This window comes from Misgurnus anguillicaudatus, chromosome 23 (genome assembly GCF_027580225.2).
Source record: "Misgurnus anguillicaudatus chromosome 23, ASM2758022v2, whole genome shotgun sequence".
NCBI lineage: Eukaryota > Metazoa > Chordata > Actinopteri > Cypriniformes > Cobitidae > Misgurnus > Misgurnus anguillicaudatus.
In genome coordinates this window covers 24,701,414-24,723,036 of record NC_073359.2, presented here as the reverse complement: position 1 = coordinate 24,723,036, position 21,623 = coordinate 24,701,414, and the positions used below count along the sequence as shown (strand labels likewise).

Genomic DNA, 21,623 nt, shown 5'->3' with positions numbered 1-21,623 from the left:
GGTCTGTGTGTTGCAGAAAAATGACATTCGAGTGTGTTAATGTATGCATGTGTGCGCGGGAACACATCCATGCACGTAACAAGCCTTTGCTTCCACTAAACCGAGCGTGAAAACAGAATTACAGTAGATGTTGTGCAAGATGTTCCTTTCTGACACATATTAGACAAAAATCAGAACACTGACGTGTGGCGAGAAAAAAACGTCGGCAATATGTCAAGTGCATGAGTCACTTTTTAAAATTGTTTTCGAAATGTAAACGTGACAAGGTCCCTGAATATATTTTGTCACCCTTCCATAATCATCATCATCAAGGGGTTGTTATGGGAACGAAAGATCGGAGCCAAATTTTCCATTTCACACTTGAGCTTCTATTGCTTTTGTTGGTGTTGTTTAAAAAAATGAATAACCTAAGTGTTTGCAATTCAATTGTAAAGCCAATTCCCAAATGGGCTCTCTTTTGATAGCACAGGTGTTTCGTCGGTACCACTGTCTACTTTTGCTTAAGCTTCCAGTTTGCAAATTTCTCACTTCCCAATAATCCATTAGACATTCACAACACATGAGATCTCAGTATAGTCTCATAGTCATCTTCCAAAAAGTCACAGATTTCAGAACTCAAAGATTTCTTATAAAATTATCTACTTTCTATTGGTCTGGAATTTAAGGAGAAACACCTTAGACACCTTAGGAAATGAGGGCATTTTAGGCCACATTTGGAGGCATTTCAAGGAGCCTTCGAATTTGGACGGCATCTTCGAATTTGGATGCAGCCTTTCAATTGGTTGTGACTAGAAGGGATACGGCTACGTAGGGGGGTCACTAGCAATTTTTGAGGCCCTATGAAAAAATATAATGTTGGGCCATCTACCTACCACACCCATGTTACTACTAATTAAAAGTAGTAGTTTTGTGGGCCCCAATAGTGTGTTGGCCCTTAGAATTGTCCTATACCCGCCTTACTGATACCCTGCAGCCACGGCCAAAATCTTGTGTAATCTTGCCGGATAAGTGTTGTTTCATCCTAATCCTACCCCGAAACCTAACCCTTAACCCAACATTTCACAGGATTTAGGTTGTAGTTGTATCCCACCTAGTCAGAACCGCTGTTTTTCATCCTAATCCTTCCTACAAACCCAATATCTCACAGGATTTGACCGTAGCTGTATCCCCTCTAGCCAGAATCGTTTCAGCTGGGATGCAGCCATATTATTTTCTCAAATGGCCTGAAAAACCCAACCCATTCTCACGAAGTGCATATAAATCAGTCCCTCCCGAAAAATGCGATTATGCGATTGCATGATTTAATGCATAATCAGCCAAAGTCTGCTTATGTGCGTGGGGAATGCATTTTTTCAAATACGCCGCACTTTCGCGGCATAAATTGCAGATTTCCGTGCGCAAAATATGCGGGGTTTGCATGATTTCATAATCCCCGCATTTTCGTAGCAAAATCACATATATCTTAGCAGAAAGTTGAAAAATTTTGCATTACCTCACACAAAGCGCAGCCATGTCCCCTGTTGCCATGGGAACGTTATGACGTAACGTGATTATGTGACGTGAACATCATTGAAAAGCTGCAAAAGCTGAAAACAGTTTTTGCAAGTTCCCGCAATTTTTTGCGAGTTCCCGCAATTTAATCGCATAAAATTGCATAAAATATCCCTCATATTCCAGCACATTTTTTAAGAAAATGTGCCGCAAGATCAAGGATTTTTCCCTGCAACAATCACGCAGTGTGAAATGTCATGCAATGCCTTTCCGTTCACTTATTATGGCACAATTTTCGTGTCATTTTATGTATTGCTATGTCTTGTTTTTTAAACGATTGTCGCTTGGGTTTGGGGTTAGATGTGGGATTTGCTTTAGGATGTCATTTAACTCTTTCCCCGCCTGATTTCTCGTCAATTAAGAGAAAATATTTCCCTGCCAATGAAGCATCCCTGACGAGTTTTTATGTTAATCTATATTTCCGCTCTTATACACTAGGGGGCGCTCTTTATTTAATTTATAAAAAACTGAAGCATCAACTAATCCAACAACATTGTAAACTCTCTGTATGTTTTGCTCATCGTTCTGAACAAAAGTCCTTTACAAAAATGCAATTATTTCGGCTTTTTGCTCAAAATTTTGTATTTTTGAGAAAACCTACCCATATTTGAGAAGTTATAAAAAGAAAACAAAATGAAGATGAAACTTTTTTGCGTTTTGTTTGTTTATTTGTTTGTTTGTTTAAAAGCAGACAGTCTGTTCTTGCATTTTAAATATATTGTATGTTTATATATTTATAAATGAAATTTTTCTGTGAAGGCTTTTTGTAAAACTTTTGTGAAAATCACAAAAAAATGCTTGCGGGAATGTGTTAATATATAGGTTTCTCAGTGTTTTTGTCTATTTTAAAACCATGGTCGCTTGGAGTTGTGGTTAGAATTGGGGTTGGATATCATTTTATCTAACAAAAAGTTGTTTTAACCCCAAGTGACAATGGTAAAATAAAAAAGCTTTTTTTATGCAATACATAATTTTTTGTGAAACACAACTAATCTTAATCTACAGGAGCACACATTGACTAAAGAGATGGCAATTTTTTATCCCTCGAAAGCACACATCTGTTTGATGAAATGATGGCCAGCACAACTGGGGTTAAAGTTCGCCTGAAGTTCTTACAAAGTTGAGATGTTCAGACCTCCGGATGACCCTATGTAAACATCATTTTCTTTTCTTTTTCTTACCGTGAAAGAATGTGAAACCCAAGTGCTTTTACACCCACTACTCAAGACAAGCTGGCTCAGTATCTTCTTTCCATACTGTTATAAAACAAACATGCCCTTTCAGCTGTGAATAATAACAAATCTAAATGTATGACTAATTATTTCACTGTAGAATATGTAACAAAGTCCTGCCATATGTTAAATAACAAGAATTCAATGACAAATATTAGTTTAGCTGAAAACAATTAGCAATTTCCACAATGTAAAAATGTATCTGATAACAGTTCTGTGCATTATTATTCAGTTAGCAATAAACTCCGCACAGAACAAACTCACTCAGTTTGGTATGCACATAATTGTGGGACGTCAGGAAACAGGGCTGTAATTTCCAGTGAAATGTGTAATTATTATTTCCCAGAAGTTGTCAAGATGGTCACTTGTTAAGTGTAGGAGGGAAATGAGTACATTTAAGAGCAATGTCACATATACAGTACAGTACGTCTCTAACATCCCTGTCTTGTTCTGAAGACATTTAAGGAAATATCATGGAAATGAATCGAAGTGAGTGAAATAATTGGCATGTTTTTTGTTGGACCTTTAAAGTGCCCATGCCCTTTAATTGAGTAGTTTTTTGAAAGCGCACTTCTGTTCGAGTTGAATTTACCTAGATATTCAAGTGCCTCAGCTTAGGCCAGGCAAAACATTAGCATAACCATCAGTTATAAATATACATTTTATTAGACTGTAGGTCATCATATGGTTATTTTTAAGAAAAACTTCAGTTTATTTCATAATAAAAACTTTTTAAACACATCTGATGTGCACTTTTTGAGAGGTAGGCTAAGCCAAACAGAAAATTGCTTTCAAATGGACAATTTATATCGAACAACACAGTATGTTTAGATTAAACTTTCAGACTGCAATCTCACTAATGTCCAATAGATGACAGCAAAAATCAACAATCACAGAGTATTCCAATCGTAAGCATAATTTTCAAGGGCACACCACTTGAAGTATGCACTTTAAAGGGTGCATGATATTACTGTTTCAGGAAACACTGAACAAATGATTTATTCAATTTACTTAATTTTTTAAGGTAAGTGGTCGCAATCAATTTATTTAAGCTACATTAAAACAAAGAAAATTAGGAAAACAAAACAAAACAAAAAACTTTTGTTTAAATGTAGCTTAAATAAATTGATTGCAACCACTTACCTTAAAAAAATTAGTAAATTGAATTAATCATTTTTTTTCAGTGAATAAGACTTATGTGCCACATGTTACTTGAGTAAAATTATAATAGTATTATGTTAAATGCAGTAGTTACACCTTATTTTGTGACAAAAACACTCTACCACTCCAATGTCTTTTGTGGAATTAATAAATTGTTAATAAATATAGAATTTAATTAATAAATTCTATATAACTCAAAATAAATAAATAAATAAACGTCCTGAAATAGATGTATAAAGAAACATTTTTAGGCACCTTTTACATATAACTTCAAAAAACTTAGAGCATGTTGTGTAAAAGCGCTAACTTACTTCCACAATGCTAATTTTGACGTGATCGTACCTACGTGATGTCAATTTTTCAGTTTTTCTTCTGATGCTGACATGTTGTCTGAGGTTTCTTACCCAAAAATAGCCTCCAGGTTCACATTTTTGCTGCAGCAACTTCAAATAGTCTACCTTTTAGAGTTCAAGTTTGTTTATGCAGAGATGATGCCATTTACAAACTAATTTTCTCAACGTTAACAGTTAAACACCAACCAACGGAAGCCAGGGATCTGGATTTTTTTTACATTCTATGCTGGAAAACCTGTCTGAAAAAGTCTTTATTTTTGCAATTCACTTTGTCGCCGGCTAGCGTCGCACTTCACTATTAATTAATGCTTCGTAAACGACTTGTTTTTTCTTCCACATTCTTAGGGATCATCGAAGACAAGTGCGTGTGTTGTTCTACGTTTTTAAGCGTACGGGTGAAATCGCGACACTCCCTTCAGGCTCTCGTGCCTCTTTGTGTTGAATGTGATCAGATAGAAAAGCGAAACACGGCGAGCGACGGTTGTCAGGTGCGTGGATTGACAGCGGCGTCGATTACAGCGAAAACGCCGGTGTTTTGACACCATTTAACATCCACATCGCCAAATTCAACCTTTGAACAGGTGAGTGTGCGTTTGATTTGCGGTTTAAAATCGCAGGAAATAAAAGCAGGGCGCGTTTGGTGCGATGCAGTCCACTGCGGAACACATACGCCAGTGTGATATACAGTACGGTTTAATATGAGTCGTTCATATACAATAACGTATTTATTACAGTTGTGTTAGTGTTTCTGTGGACGATTTTAGTCATATTTTTGAGGTAAGCCTTACAGAGAAGTATATATAACGGTACCGCGCGACAGCGATAAGATCGGAGGGTAACGTTAATGCTTGGTACTTTGATACGTACAGTACTGTAACATGGTAATAAATGACTGCCATTTTTACATACCAGTGTCATTTATACTGTACTTTATTCTTTTTTAAATATATTAAATTAAATAATTTTAAAGAATAGTGTTGTGGTACTATCATGGAGCTTGTCAATTAACATGGTTATGGATATTGAGTCTGTTAGTTGTATGGACGTGATACGGTGTTGCTAACATTATTAGTTGTTTGTATTTTGGATCTAAAGTCACTTAGAGTACCTTTGTTGTGTATTATATTATGTATACATATTGTCATGAAATAAAATTGCCTACCTTGGTATACCATAATTTTTAATAATACTAAACCCTTACCATGTTAAGTCCAAATCAACTTATTTCACCATGGGTGCCATCATAGTGCTTTCTTTAAAGGTATATGGATAACCTGAGGATTTCAATGTTGCTTAATGGCAGAATGGTGATAGTTTGTGGCTCAAATCTGCAAGGTTCAAGCTACATTCAATAAAATTATATTTATATTTAATATAGATTTACATTAATAAATACAGGAAAACACAGAAAAATCATAAAACTTAAACAGCAGAATACAGCAGTTAAGATTAACCATACTAGCGAGCGTAACATGTAAGAGGGTGCTAAGTTAAGCCAATGTCAGCAGACTCCCCACGGGTTGAATAAAACCCCTAGGGCCTAGGAGAAAAACCTGTGGGTGAAAAGTCCTACGAGGGGAAAAAGCCTTGGGGGAGAGACAGACAGCTGATTCTATAGAGTATATATTATATAATAGATATGATTTTTAACAATTTTATGGCGATATATATATCAGAATAGGCCTGGGCGAAAAATCGATTTAATGAATTAATTCGAATTTTTTGTTGTGGGCGATTTAAAAAATAAGTAATTCGATTTTTTTGTAATGGCGCATTTTTGGCTGCCTGGGGCTTCCGTAGCATTATTATAGCAACATCAACAACATCATAGCACACGTAAAACACAGCTGGGACTTTGATTCCAAGAGGGTGTTTATTTATTTATTATTCATCTCATAAATTGGGGTTACATTTGTCTTGCTTTTAAATAAAAGCAAAATTTGCTTTAAGTTGTCTGCCATTTGTACTTATTGCTTTTCTTAATAAGTGGGGGGGAATCGGAAAAAATCGGAAGTCGAATTAAAAAAAATAAAATCGGAGATTTTATTTTTAGGCCAAATCGCCCAGCACTATATCAGAACCTGGGTTGGTTTGTTATGGATTTGATCTGAAATTTGTCAAATTATTTCAGCTTTGTGTAATTCTTTGTGGGAAATATTGTCATTATTTACGCATCCTCATGTCGTTTGAAGCCCCAATGTCTTTTTTTGCTCTTCGAAATGCAGATAAAAATCCAACCCATTATCACGAAATTACATACCTATAGTCACATAATTTCGTGAGTGTTTTCCGTGACACTGACACGTTTTCCGCCTTTTTGCGTGAAGGTGTCACATATTTATGTGAACGTGTTACTGTCACGTATTTGTTACTCAACTGTTTTGTCCTATTTTCTTACCATTGTCGCTTCGGTTTAGGGTTAGATTTACATAAAATTACATCCTTACCTAAACAAACTCTAACCCTAATGCCAGGCGACAATGGTTTAAAAATCAAAAATTATAAAAAAATAAATAATGAAAGAAAAAAAGGTATAAACCAATACTTAAAGTGATATCCTACACAAACACCAAATCTAACCCTAAACCGAAGCCTCAATGGTTTGAAAATAGGACAAAACAGTTGAATAACAAATACGTGACATGTTCACGCAAAAATGCGGAAAAACGTGTCAGAGTATGTAGTTTGGTGATACCAGGTTGCACTGTCGGACTGGAAAGTCCGTTGAAAATGACCCAAAAGTGTAAAACCAGTAACTCCAGTAAAGGAGTAAATGTATTCAGGACAGTAAAAATATACGACACACAAGTCATTTATTTAACACTTTTTGGGTTTTTTAAAGCTTTAAGGGTTTACTATGGGAGTGCATGGTGACATCCACTCCCATAGTAACTAGAAAAAACCCTCCCCCCAAAAAAATCTGTGTTCACAGGGCTCAACGCAAATATTTTTTGATACTGGCCCAGTCGGGCCAGTGGTTCAGGTTTTCACTTGCCCAGCCAACATTTTCACCGGCCCCAATAGGAAAAGTCAGTGTCACATATTTAAAAATAATAATTCAGAAGTCAAATATAACTGTATGTTCCAATGAAAAAGGCTTCCAACTTTTCTGCTTTGCCTGTAAACTGACAGCAAATTGTGCAAAATATTGCATAGTTTCTTTCGCCGTGTTTTGCCCAAGTAAATGTCTACTTCCAAGATGTTAAATAATATACGTTGATGAAAATATATTTTAGTGACTGAGGGTGAAGCACTGGCCCGATCGGGCAAGTGAAAATACTTTTTACTGGCCCGAACGGCTCTCACGCTTGCCCCGGGCCACCGGGCAGTCCTTTATGTTGAGCCCTGGTTCATGTTCTGAAGAAGAAGTCAAGACATCAGGGGTTTAAACAACATGAGGGTGAGCAAATAATCATCAAGTTTACATTTTCAAGTGAACTATCAATTTAAATACCTGGACCGATACATTGACTATCTAGGTTTTTAGTCCTGTGTGTTTATCCATTAGGCAGCTGTTTTACCTATAAGCTAGTATCCAGTACTATATGAGTGTCATGCTTAATATCTTTATTTTTAAAAGGTTTTCTAGAATATAAAGAATAACCGCCTGTTATAATAATGTTCTAGATCATATATCACTTTGTGACTCTGGATCATTGGATTTCACAGCGCACTGTGCATAATTTAATAAGGTGCGCACATAATATTAATGCATGTGGTCATCTGTCCCAGCTAAAGAAAAAGGTAAAATGTGTGTATGGGAATTTAAATAATAAAAATGTATTAGTTTGCGCAAATGTAGCCTAGGGCTCGTCTACAAATCAATAGCCTTAAGTAAAAGCAGTAGTTGTATTGGTGCATGCCTGATAATTAAACTTAATTGACATTCCAAAAACATTCCAGTTGTATAAACTTCATGCTTTATTTAGGTTGTTGTAGACACAAAAAGAAAGATAAACAAACTAAAGAAAAAAGATTTTTTTTATAACGGTAGTCCTGCACGCTGTAACTGTATTAACTTTTGTTCCTGCACTGCGGTTGATCAAAGTCCCACGTGTGCCTTCTGTAAATAGATCATCAGTTCGGTACAAATCAAGAATCTAATCTCTGGTATCAGTAAATAGCAGTTGGCCTTGGTTTTCCCTTTATACACCCAATGCAAATTCCTGGTTGCACGGCCGGGGCTGGCTGTGTTTTCCTGTACTGTATTTCAAAAGGCCCTCTATTTCAGCCTTCATGAACCAGTACAAATGCAGCTTTATGCAAAAGTTTGCATGCGTTTCATGGAACAGATGTGCAGGGTGGCATTGGGTGAGTGTAAGTTGGGGGTGTGATTACTTTAGGGGCCACACTGGTAAAATTTCAGGTAAAACAAACGCCTGCTTGTTAAGCGTGGGTGTTGTTTCTTTACAGCTGTTCTCAAAACTGTCTAGTGCTCTGAAACCAGGTGAGGCTGATGAAATCATCTGGTGTTGGGTCACTTTTACCCTTTGGTTATAAGCTAGCCTAGCCTATATGTAAATTACGTAAGTCAGGTCCAACCGGAATGAGAAACCTACCCATGCTTAGTCTTAGTGTACTGGTTACAAGGAAGTGGTTACCATAGACCTTCTTGGTATCAGCTGTCTCTGGTTTCTTCCAGTCTTGATAGGGGAGATGGGTTGGGTAGTCCCAGATCATTCAGCCATATATGCATTGCACACCTACAAGGGATGATGTAATAACTCCTGCAATATTGTAACCGTTATAGATAAAAGATATTATTATCTCTACAGTACCGGGTGGATGGTAAAATTGGCAAAAATGTACATTTAAGAATCACCCAAACCATATCACAGTGCTACCACCAAGCAACGTCTTAAGTACTATAATAATAACCTATCCACTTACAGATTAGGTGACACAAATTGACTGAGTTACATTGTGTGTGGTGTATTGTGGTAGTTGGATCTCAACACTCAATCTCAACCTATGTTTCCGACAGCGAAACGTAGCTTGATGTGGAAATAATCTAACCACATTGTGATTGGATTTTGTAACATTTAAAGGGAAAGTTTACCCAAAAATGGAAACTGTGTCATCATTTACTCACTCTTTGTAGCCAAACCATTCGTGGATACCATTTACTTCCATAGTATTCTTTTTCCTACTATAGAAGTAAATGGGGTCCACGGTTTGGTTACAAACATTTCTTGAAATATCTTCCTTTGTGTTAATCAAAACAAAGAAATTTATACAGATTTGTGAGTAAATGATGACAGAATTTTTATTTTTGGGTGAACTATCCCTTTAAAGCTATCAGAGTGCATTTTGCATTCAGGAAATTCCCTCCTGACAATTTCTGATAGCCAACCTCTATAGAAAGATTGTGTGAACATGGAAAAATACCTTTAAAAGTGTTTTAACTTCTATAGTTTGATCTAATTAGGTGTACTAGAATGATGTTGCCTCATTCTGGAATGTTCCAGTGTCGCTCCCTGCCTCTCTCCCTTGCATTTGCCTTGGAAATGGCTGAATATTAACCGTGAGACTGCCTTAGATGTAGGGCTGCTTGGTTATGGGCAAAATCATAATCGTGATTATTTTTTAACTTTTTCCTCATTCCAGGACATATTCTTCCTTAAATATATGAACATACAATATATCAAATGAAAGAACAGACCCTCTGCTTTCAAACTAAAAAACCTGTTTCATCCTATCTTTATTTGCTCTTACATTACCTCTCAAATATGGGTAGGTTTCATCAAAAATACCAAATTTTAAGCAAAATGCTGAGATAATTGCGTTTTTGTGAAAGACTTCTGATAGAGATCAGATTCAGAGCGATGATCAAAACATACACTGAGTTTGAACTGTTTGACTGAGGGGTTGCTTCCGGGTTGTATAAGTTGGGTAAGAACGGTATCTGGTGGATAAGAGCGAAAATACGGATTGTCGGAAAAACTCGTTATTGGCAGGGAAGTGTTTTCTCTTAAAGGACAGGTTCGGTATTTTCAACACATCCTCATCCCATGGCGTCAATATTTGACGCCACTTGACCATGCGTCAACAGTTGACGCGGAGGGTATACCTTTCGCGTCATTTTTTGACGAACTGGGGACTTCAATACTATTAGGTACGCGAAATTAAACTGTTGTCACCTGGCGTTGGGGTTAGGGTTAGGTTTGGGTAGGGATGTCATTATGTAAATCTAACCCTAAACCGACGCGAAAATGGTAAGAAAATAGGAAAGAGAATGCAACGGACTTAATAGTATTGAAGTCCCCAGTTCGTCAAAAAATGACGCGAAAGGTATACCCTCCGCGTCAACTGTTGACGCAGTTGACGCGGAGGGTATACCTTTCGCGTCATTTTTTGACGAACTGGGGACTTCAATACTATTAAGTCCGTTGCATTCTCTTTCCTATTTTCTTACCATTTTCGCGGGGTGAGACTGGGTTGGTATTTTACACTTAAAGCCCTGTTTTCAGATTGTTTTTGATGAAATAGAACGGTTTTGACTGAAACCGAGAATTTTCGGTTTCTGTTGTTTCACCCCCCTACCTCTACAATGGCTGCATAGGTGCACTGGAACAATCCTTCCTAAAATGCATTAAACTTTCGTTTACAAAGACGTGAAACTCACCGAGTGTTCAGGGGTGTTCACTGATATCCTCACACAAAAATCGTTGCAAAAGATGCTTTTCAACAGGTGTTTTAGCATTCGTTGTAAACTTGTGGACCTATTTTTCCAAACGCCTCACACCCGTATATTCTTCCTTTGAGAGCTTAAATAATAGACACTCCAGCCCAGTTGGTGGTGATAATCCACCTTTGCCAATTGCAAGAATACAAACGTTACCGGCGGCGGAGTAATACCGTACTTCACAGCACATATAATACAAGTCAATAGAGTTGGACAAAAACTACGATAAAACCTGTTGGAAAGCATCTTTTGCAGCGATTTTGTGTGAGCATATCAGTAAACACCCCTGACCACTCGGTGAGTTTCATGTCTTTGTAAACGAAAGTTTAATGCATTTTAGGAAGGATTGTTCCAGTGCACCTATGCAGCCATTGTAGAGGTGAGGGGTGATACAACAAACACCCCAAAAATTCTCGGGCCAGCATCATATGTCCAAATTTCATCATAAACAATCTGAAAACAGGGCTTTAAGTGTAAAATATTGAACTTCACTCGTCAATGGCGGGGAAAGTGTTATCATAATCACGATTATCGCACAATAATTGTTTTACCTTGATTATCTTGTTTTTGTAATTGTTTGAATCTAAATCCTTTAAAGACATGTGTATAGGCTATAGATGGTTTCATCGGACGCACACGCGGTGACGCGACTACGCTGCTGAGCGGAACTTTACTTCCGGTCTCTGTTTGTTTAATGATGTGACTTGTTGCTAAACTGAACTCTTAAACAAATACCTCGTCGAAAATAACAAATGTTTTGGTTTCCGAAAGACGGTGATAATGGATTATCGCTATTGGATGGAAGGTTCTGTAGTTAAGATTGTATACGTTATATAGTAGACATTTTACACAGTAACGTTAGCTAAGTGTAGTTTATGATACACTTTTGAACCTTTTTGAAAGGTAATCTGCGTGTTGTTTATTTAAAAAAATAACTACTCTAACAGGACTGTTGTTATTGATTCTTAGCATAGTTTACCGGAAGTAACGTGTGTTCCACAAAAGTCGTTTGTTTATGTTGTTACTACTGAAACCATCTATATGATGACTTTTCTCTGGTTCTTTTTTATTTACACATGTCTTTCATGATGGTTGTCCTTAACAAGTTTGATCACGCTTAGCTATGACTTATTTAGAAACACTTACTGCATCAATCATCAGATCAGCCTGTTTTATGTTATTCCAATTCTTGACTTGAAAAAATAAGCACAGAGATGGATAAACAATAAGAGCTATGTGATAAATATGCACGTAAAAAACAAATTTAAACAATTTAAACAATACATTTAAAAAATATCTAAAAACTAATGCTACATACACACCAAACACAAAGCATCGCGTTCCTCACTCTAGATTACTTGCGGGATTTAACTTCATGTCATGCAAATTTTTGCTTTACTTAAATATTTCAACTTGCGCAAAGATGCGTTTTAGGCGAATAACGCGTTTTTACACAACAATTCACATAATTCGCATTACCGCACACAAGTTGCGTCTTTTCGTATCTTCGCATTGACTTTGTATGTAATATGCTCACACAAATCGTTGTATTTGCGTTTGGTGTGTACGCCCCATAAAGGGCTTGTTATACTCGCGCTTTGGTCCGCAACGCAAGCCTCCGCGGATCGCGCGCGCGTCTCACCAAATGGACGAGGCGTTTATAGTTAACGCGCTCGCTGTTGCACTATTTTTTGAACCACCAGGCGGCGACGCGAGCAATAAAGTCAAAAACAAACACAAAGAAGAGGATAGAAGTCGTCGTCCGCTGGAACAACCCTAGTGCTTTTACCATTAGAGTTTGATATATATAAATATGAGAACATGAATAAAACAACAATCTTTTAAATATGTCTTTATTAAACATTATCATTTCATTAACGTTTTTACTAAACAAACAGTACAGACATCTTAAGGTTTGTATTTTATTCCTCATCCAGTGGTTCATTCAATACAAATATAAGCCAAACATTTTGAATCATGTAAAATAATTAGTGTTTTAAACTGCAAAGTTTCCATACTTTACTTCCAGAGTGTCAGATAAATATATACATTGTTTTGCTTGGATTGATCAAAGAGATACGTCACAGGGTTGCCTGCTCGGACAGAATCGCCTCGAGTTCGGTCATTTTCGGATGCGGAGCCGCGCGGAAAGTTACAAAAAATGCCGTGCACAGCGCCACGCGAAATGGGGTCTCGCGCACCCAACGCGCGCGACCGCCCACTCCGCGTTGACGTCATTTTTGCCGCGCGCACCAACGCGCTCTTGCGGGCGACCATAAACAAGGCTTAAGGCCTGGTTTCACAGACAAAGCCAGGACTAGGCCTTAGTTAAATTAATATGTTTAAGCATCTTTTATAACATGCCTTAGAAAAAGATGTTACTGGTGTGTACCTTGAGACAAATCAGTGCAAGTTATTTTCTTTTGAGACAGCTCAAACGTTTGTTTTAGTCTAGGACTAACCTTACGCCTTGACTGGAAAACCTGTGTGTAAGACTTACATAAGTGCAAGTAAGTGAAATTCTTGTGTTAGCTAGATAATTCTCATTGAAATGTGAAAAAACAGTTAAGTACACTTTGCCCACTGGTTACTTGCGATGTTTAAATACAAACAGAGTACAATTAGTGTCGTGATGCAAAAACATACTACCATTGGCTAGTTACACAGATGGTTTCCGGCATATTAGTTCTAGCCTGTGTTTATTCAGTAAACATATTTAAAAAGTAAAAGTAGTGCAATAAATCTCATGAGCCGGAATTTCAAGCTGTGCAATCAAATTAAGATGACTGGGCGAAATATACATAATTATATTATATAGGATTTCATTAAGATGTGACTGGAGTTTTTGAAGCTTGGCTAAGATCAAATTAAATCTAATAACCAGTAAAGTGCTGTGCCATCCGTGGCTTTGTATCCGACCTGACGTTTGACCTATATAATCGTTCTCAGTATAACACGCTAAGCGTCAGCTCTTTCAATTATTTATCAGCATTGTTTCCATAGGGGAAGACAACTTCTCTGTAAATACGTTTATGCTTTCATAGGGAAATTTTAGATAATCACACTACAATGCAGGCTTCCTCGGAACAACTAGGTTGTGGCTTGGGACAGCATTGTGAGACACCACGCAAAAGAGAAGTCGTCGTTTTCCATAAGCCAGTGTTGATGCAGGATTCACGGCACAAAATGTTGATAGGAATTCTAGGAAATGGTGACGTTATAACAACACCACCAAGACAAAACAAACAAAACTAGTTCACTTGTCCATCTACGCAAACTTATACAAAGTATCTCACAACAAACCAACAGAATTTTTTTTTTGTTTTAAGGCTACGACAAGGCTTTCGCATATCTCAAGTGGAAAATAGATAATGTAGATGACATTTTTTAGGAACAGCTCACGCACAAATATGCTTTTGTTGCTGAATGGGTGTATATAAGATAGCACATGACATTTTACTGTCTCAGGGTAGTGCGTACAAGGGTTAAAAGTACGATTTACTATATATTACTATACTAAAAATGCCTGTCATTGCGAAATAACTATTAAGACCAATCTTTGTAACATTTTGATGGAGGTGTGATTTCAATCTCGGCTAAAACAGCAAAGTTTAGTTGTGATTAGAAGCTTTGAATGAATTTGTATTCATGCAGAACTGTAGCACTACTTTCCAGTAGGTATTTTAGGCTAAAATAAACTAAAGAAAAGAAAACTAGCACCTAGGTGAGGTTTTTGACCCCGTATGCGTGACATGAAACCGTAAAATATTATCTTAGACTAATAATGCTGTGTTTTCTTTGACACGTTCTGGAACATTCCATGTCTTGCGTCTTATTCCTTTTTATTATCACAATCTTGTACCTTCATTTTGAGCTGAAACATGGATGACATAGATAAATTAGATTTGGGCACGTTTGCGGTGAAAGGGTGTTTATTTGTCTACACCATGCAAAACCACATTTTATGTGCTGTATTGACTGTACATCTATTATAGTTGATTGTAGTTGAAATAATGCACGACATCAATAAAAGGGTGTTGCTTTTAAAGCCGTGTTGGTTACATATAAATTCAGCTGCAGGTGACCTAATAAATAATTTTCTGGAACATTTGTCATTGTTAAGTTAATCGAATGTCATATTATACTAGTATATATGTATTGTTGTTGTTGGTTAGATATAGCCGTGTTGGTTACATAAATAATATAAATTTACCAGCAGGTGATCTAATGGATAATTATTCTGGAACATTGGTTTTTATTAAGTTCATCGAATGTCATATTATACCAGTATTACAGCTGCGCGTATTGTTATTGTTGGTTACATATAGCCGTTTTGAGTTACATAAAGTAAAAATTTGGCTGCAGCCAGGTGACCTAATAGTTTATTTTCTGGAACGTTGGTCATTGTTCAGTTCATCGAATGTCATATTATACGAGTATATACTTATTGTTGTATCTGTATATGAAACTTTGGGAATTGTCGTTTGACCCGCTGTGGACCTAGATCAGGTTTAGTAAGATCTTTTAACCTCTGTCCATCTTACCGAAAAATAGGCTTGTGGCGTCTCTTTGTATGTGTTGCTTTGTTAACTGTGAAAGTGTCAGAATACTAGGATAACCACCCTGAACTTTGTACAGGTTTACCCAGTTCCTTTGTAAGAAGCATTTCTTTGAAAACTACTTGTCAGGATTCATTGAATAAATTTGTATGTGTGGCTACATATGTGTCCAACATTTATTTGGCAATATTTGCTGTCAGAAAAGACATTCATCATGCGGTTTTGGTGTGTGTGTGGCTTCAATTCTGGTTCCATTGAATCTTTGCATTATTACTGTTAAGGGCCACATTTAAAACTCTTTGTTGTATTTTAAAGGGACATTCCACTTTTTTTGAAAATATGCTAATTTTCAGCTCCCCTAGAGTTAAACATTTAATTCTTACCGTTTTGAAATCCATTGCAGCTGATCTCCGGGTCTGGTGCTACCACTTTTAGCATAGCTTAGCACAACCCATTGAATCTGATTAGACCATTAGCATCGCGCTAAAAAATAACCAAAGAGTTTCGATATTTTTCTTATCTAAAACTTGACTCTTCTGTAGTTACATCGTGTACTAAGACCTACAAAAAAGTAAAAGCTGTGATTTTCTAGGCAGATATGGCATATTTTCAAAAAAACTGGAATGTCCCTTTAAGATCACAGTAAGATAAAAAACGCTATTTGCTGCTTGAGTTCATCAGATTTAAAAGGATAGTTCGCACAAAAAGAAAGATTGTCATCATTTACTCACTCTCATGTTGTTACAAATCAAAAGCCCCATTGACTTCCAAAGTAGGAAAAATGTATACTATAGAAGTCAATGGGGTTTCTGATCGGTTTGGTTACAAACATTACTTAAAATATCTTTCTTTGTGTTCATCATATCAAAGAATTTTTTACAGGTTTGTAACAACATGAGATTGAGTAGATGATGGCAGAATTTTCATTTTTGGGTGAAAGGAAAACACCACCGTTTTTCAATATTTAACAATGATCTTACCTCAACTTAGACAAATTAATACATTCCTATTTTTTTTTAATGCATGCACTTAATCTTTGTACAGCCCGTCATGAAGGTGTTAGCATTTAGCCTCGGTTGCAGTAATATTGACGGAAGTTTGAGCAAAAGGGGGAGTAGTCTTCCGCCATACAATATAGTTCTCATTTTTTTATCCGCTTAAAAACTCCACGTTTTATTTTGTGCCACCATACTTACTCATATAACAGTCTTTAAATAGGGAAAACAGTGTGTTTGGTGGCTTCCAAGTTCATCCCAGTTTGGATCCTAAGGAATGAATGGGGCTAGGCTAAATGCTAACACATTCACGACGCTTTGTACAAAGATTAAGTGCATGCATTGAAAAAAGATAGGTTTGTATTAATTATTCTAAGTTGAGGTAAGAACATAGTAAAATATTTAAAAATCTGAAAATGCTCTCAAAATTTAGTCACTCTCATGCCATCATAGATGTATATGACTTCCCATCTTCAACACAAACAAATAATTTATCATCATAAACTAAAAATTATTTATCATGAGATGTGCGAAAACCCAATGATATTTGAAGTTATTAACTTTCAAGATATATTCTAAGCACAGAAATAGCGCAAAGTGCGGATATTGCAATATTCATATCAAAATAATGAAAAATTTTAACACTGTGAATTTTTTATAGTCAAAGTTTTTGGTTGATGAGAGACAAAGAAAGTCTTTCCTAGAAAGAATGCAAAATGTATGTTAGCTATATTATGTTTAAAAATATATATTATGAAACATACATTTCTGTTGCATATCGTATATATTTTTTTAAAAACCAAATGATCACATTTCTATTTTTTTATTACATTTCGTTCAGCTTTATGACTTGTTGTTTGAATGTATCACTTGATTTTAATATAGCTAAATATTCTCAAAATATTAAAAAAAAAAAAATTCTCACAAACGTATCATTTAACATTAGAAGACACTACCCACTGGAGTCATTTTGGACTATTCCAGTAAACGTTTCCTTTAAGAGTCAAAGGTCAGATATATTCAAACTGATTCATACAGGGACTAAAGTGTCATTAACGTCACCTTCACACTTTTCAACAGTTAATGGTTTGGTGTATATTTAACCTTTACACACATATCAAGTCACACATGCCCACTCTTTGTATTTAAATCTGTGGCTGAATGCAAACAGGCGTATTTGTGTTGACCTAAAATAAATATTTGCTTTTCATTCTCTTTGAACCTTTCAGTCGAGGTAAGCTACAGGTTTTCTGGAAGCTCGATCCACTCATTGAAACGCCAGCACACGATCTGGTTGGTATGCCTCTTGAAAGATTACCTGTTTATCCCGACAGTATGAAACGGTGGAGTCCGTGGTCATGTGATGCCACGTTGCTATGCAACACTTGTTTAAAGAAAGGCTATGAGTAATATCATGGGATGTCGACAGGGTTCAGGTTCTGGTTTAGGATTGAGTAATAGCAATTTAAAGAAACAACTCCCCGAAAAATTGGGTCATTATTCACCCACACTTTTATGTTTTTTCAATTAGACCAGTGGTCTCCAACATTGTGCACATGGGGTGTCTGTGAGTTGCCCACCAAAGCACATTCTATTAATAGCCTCAATTTAATTATTCATTTATTATATATTTTTATATTAGATAGACCTTTATGCGTGTTAACATTTAAAATAATAATAAAACATATCAACAAGTAAAATAAAATAAAATCAACAAGTAAAACAAAACAGTTTTAAGTACAATATATAAAAAAGTAAACCTTCAGATTGTTTTATCCATTGTGGTAGCCATGCTCCCAAAAAGGTTGGAGACCCCTGGTATAGACGGTTGGGTGATTCTCACGAAATGCAGACTTAAAAGGTGTCCAGCATCAGATTTTTTTAAAAAGCCCTTGAAGCCAATTTTTTGCACATATAAGATTAAGGTCTGGACTTACTATAACCATTATTTTTAGAGGATTTAAAAATTATTTCCTATTGAATTATTTACTTTTTTTTTTAGATTATCATTATCAAAAATTTTCATTACCGCAACATGATATTACATTAAATATACGCATTTACAAACTCATGTTTCGGTGATGAGAACTAAAAAGTCGTCTAGGTACTATGACAAACAAAATTTTAACTTTTATTTGGAAAGAAAAAATAGGAACTGCTTACCTGGTAGCCATCTTGAGTGTAACAGTCAATTATGTCCCTTCCAACAAATTTATTTTGAAAATGTTAGTTCCTTGAGGGCTTAAACAATGATTGAAAATTGTTCCGGAGGATGAGAAAAAAATTTTTTGGACACATTTATATTCCTTATTATTGTCTCTACATTTACCAATGATCACCAAATACCACATGTTTCTTTACTGTGAATGTTTATAGTATAACATGCACTGAAGCTTTTTATTTTTTAGATTTTTTAATTATAAATATTTCCATGTCAAAGAACCCAAATCCAGTCATAGACACGTTGCGGTAATGAAATTTTTCCCCTTAAATGTGGAAAAAACTACAAAATTGGTTTATACAATGTCATTTGATATAATGTGCAAAATAGTACAAGAGATGTTTGTAACTGTATGCTTTTGATACTCTTACTTTGCATTTACTTTTTTTATCAAAATGTTTCATGACACCTCAAAAGTCTATTTTCGTGAGAATCTCATCTGATGCACGCGAATTGTGGCGGTTACGCACCTGAACAAAAGTGAAGAAATATGTGCCAATCCCTTACAGTGCCTTAAAGCCGAATGACTCATTTGTAAATGTGATTTTTACAGTCGTTCAAATGGCTTTACAACCTGACATTTTTGGAATTTTGTATGATCATTATGGTATGTATCTCCATTTTAACTTTTGACTTATATTGACTTTTTCAGCGTCTTTACCGCTATGGCATATTTGGTGGGCGTATCTCTGGAATGATCGACAGCTGGAAGGGATGGGCTACAACGAGAAACAGACCTAAAGAAGAAAAGCCAGATCCCGCCCCTCGTAACCTCTCCCCTTGCTTGCCACCGTGATGTCGAACCCGTCCTGAACCGTAGGCCTTCCCACGAACAAACTCCCTCGCCATGGGTTCTGTGTTTCTGTGGAAGCTGTCCTCCCAAAAGCTGGGTTTCTTCCTGGTGAGTTTCGGCTTCATATGGGGGATGATGCTGCTTCATTTCACCATCCAGCAGAGGGCGACGCACGAGAGCAGCGCCCAGCTGCGGTCGCAGATTTTGGACCTGAGCAAGCGATATATCAAAGCACTTGCAGAAGAGAACCAGAGCGTGATGGACGGGCCCTACGTGGGCACCATGACGGCTTACGGTGAGTCTATGTCTTTGCTTTTTCAGTTTGTGTTTAAGATTCGAGTTGGGGTTAGGATATAGTAAAGGTTTGGCGCTATATTTAGAGTTTATGTTGATGTTCATTTCTTAGATGAAGTTCAGGTTAGGTTTTATGTTATCGGTAGTGTTCAACCCTGTATCACGAAATTATGTACCTATAGTCACGTAAATTTGTGAGTCTTTTCCATGACACGTTTTTCTGCCTTTTTGGCAAAATTTTAGGGGCGCAACCAGAAAATTTAGGGGCACATACCGTAAATCAACATGCTAACCAAATATTCACATTTCTACTAAGTAATACACTGTATTACTAATAAATACTTTGATGATAGATGCAGGAAGTACAATGTGCTGTTTTAAATTCATTGTCACATCACAAAAAAGGTCAAATTTACTGGTCGCACATGTGAGCCTGGATATAAAATTCAGTGGCACACTCTCAAATTTTGGTGGCAAAATGCCACCATTTGGTGGCAGTCTGGAGCCATGTTGTAACTTAGCTGTTTTGTCCTATTTTCAAACTCTAAACCGAAGCGACATTGGTTAGAAAATAGGACAAAACAGTTGAGTAACAAATATGTGACAATGACACTTAAACAGAAATACGTGACATGTTCACGCAAAAAGGCGGAAAAGCGTGTCAGTGTCACGGAAAAGAAAAATTTACGAGACTATAGTGCGTAATTTCGTAATACTGAGTTGTAGTGTTGTAGTTCTCGAGAGCGGTCTTGGTCTTAACGCCAGACTCAAGACCATTTTTTAATGTCTTGACTGTCTTTGGTCTCAGTCTCAGACTTGGTGGTCTTAAGATTTTACTTAAGACCGGTCAAGACTACAACTGTGGGAAGTACACTAAATTGCTGGTGCATTATATGATTTATTTGTTAACATCATTAACGTGATTGGATGAAAAACTTCTGGCTTTAAAAGACACTTTAAAGTTGTGTCGTTAAGAGATAAATGGGGGATTTTCCAAAAAGAAATCTGTCAACAACTTAATACAAAGGCCCACAATATTCCATCCATTTTTGATGGTCTTGGTCAAGTCTTGGCCTTGACTGTTTTTGGTCTTGGCCCCTTAAAGTCTTGGTCTTGTATTGGTCTCAACACCCTCTGGTCTTGCTCTTCTCTTGGTCTCAGTTTAGGTGGTCTTTTATTGGTATAGTTGCATTGTTAGTGCCATATTTTTTTTAAATTTACAGTAATGTGCAACCTTAATTTATATTTATTTACAATTTGTTTAATGATCGTAAATACAAGAAACCAAGTAAGCTGCCCGAGAGCGACAACGCAGAGATTTGCATGAAATTTGCATCCAATAGTCACATTGCAGGCAGCTTTCCATATCAAATGCATAAATCGTCATTGCCGCAGCATTGCGGCCGATCACATCACACCTCTCCCTGTTCTGTTTTTCTTCACTGCACCACAGAATGACAGAACGATACCGTAAACTTATAATAAACATATATTTAGCTTACGCAACGGTCGCATTTGCCGACCCAAGCAGGATAAAAAACCATAACAGGCGATGCTTAAAGAAGAGAAGAAACCCACGGCGTTGTCAGTTTCAGCTTTCTCTCGACTCGAAGCCATCGATAAGTTATTTGTGCCTCTAATAGAGGAGTTCTGTTGGGCGAGAAGCCTCATTACGGCGAATATTGATCTGCAGAAGCAAAATGCACGCACGACACGGTTACCAGCAAACACCTTAAATGGCTCCTTTAACAGGTGACATATAAGCAAACTCACTTTGTG

General features: G+C 36.6%; 1 protein-coding gene across 1 annotated transcript in view; it reads left to right on the top strand.

Annotated features, from left to right (window-relative positions):
• Positions 1-4,717: 4,717 nt before the first annotated feature.
• Positions 4,718-21,623, top strand: part of mgat5 (alpha-1,6-mannosylglycoprotein 6-beta-N-acetylglucosaminyltransferase) — a 74,580-nt gene continuing 57,674 nt past the window's right edge. Inside the window, exons 1-2 of the mRNA XM_055218472.2 lie at positions 4,718-4,878; positions 19,410-19,845. Of these exons, the coding sequence (XP_055074447.1) occupies positions 19,605-19,845 (241 nt within the window). The 5' untranslated portion in view covers positions 4,718-4,878; positions 19,410-19,604. The remainder of the gene's footprint in view (positions 4,879-19,409; positions 19,846-21,623) is intronic.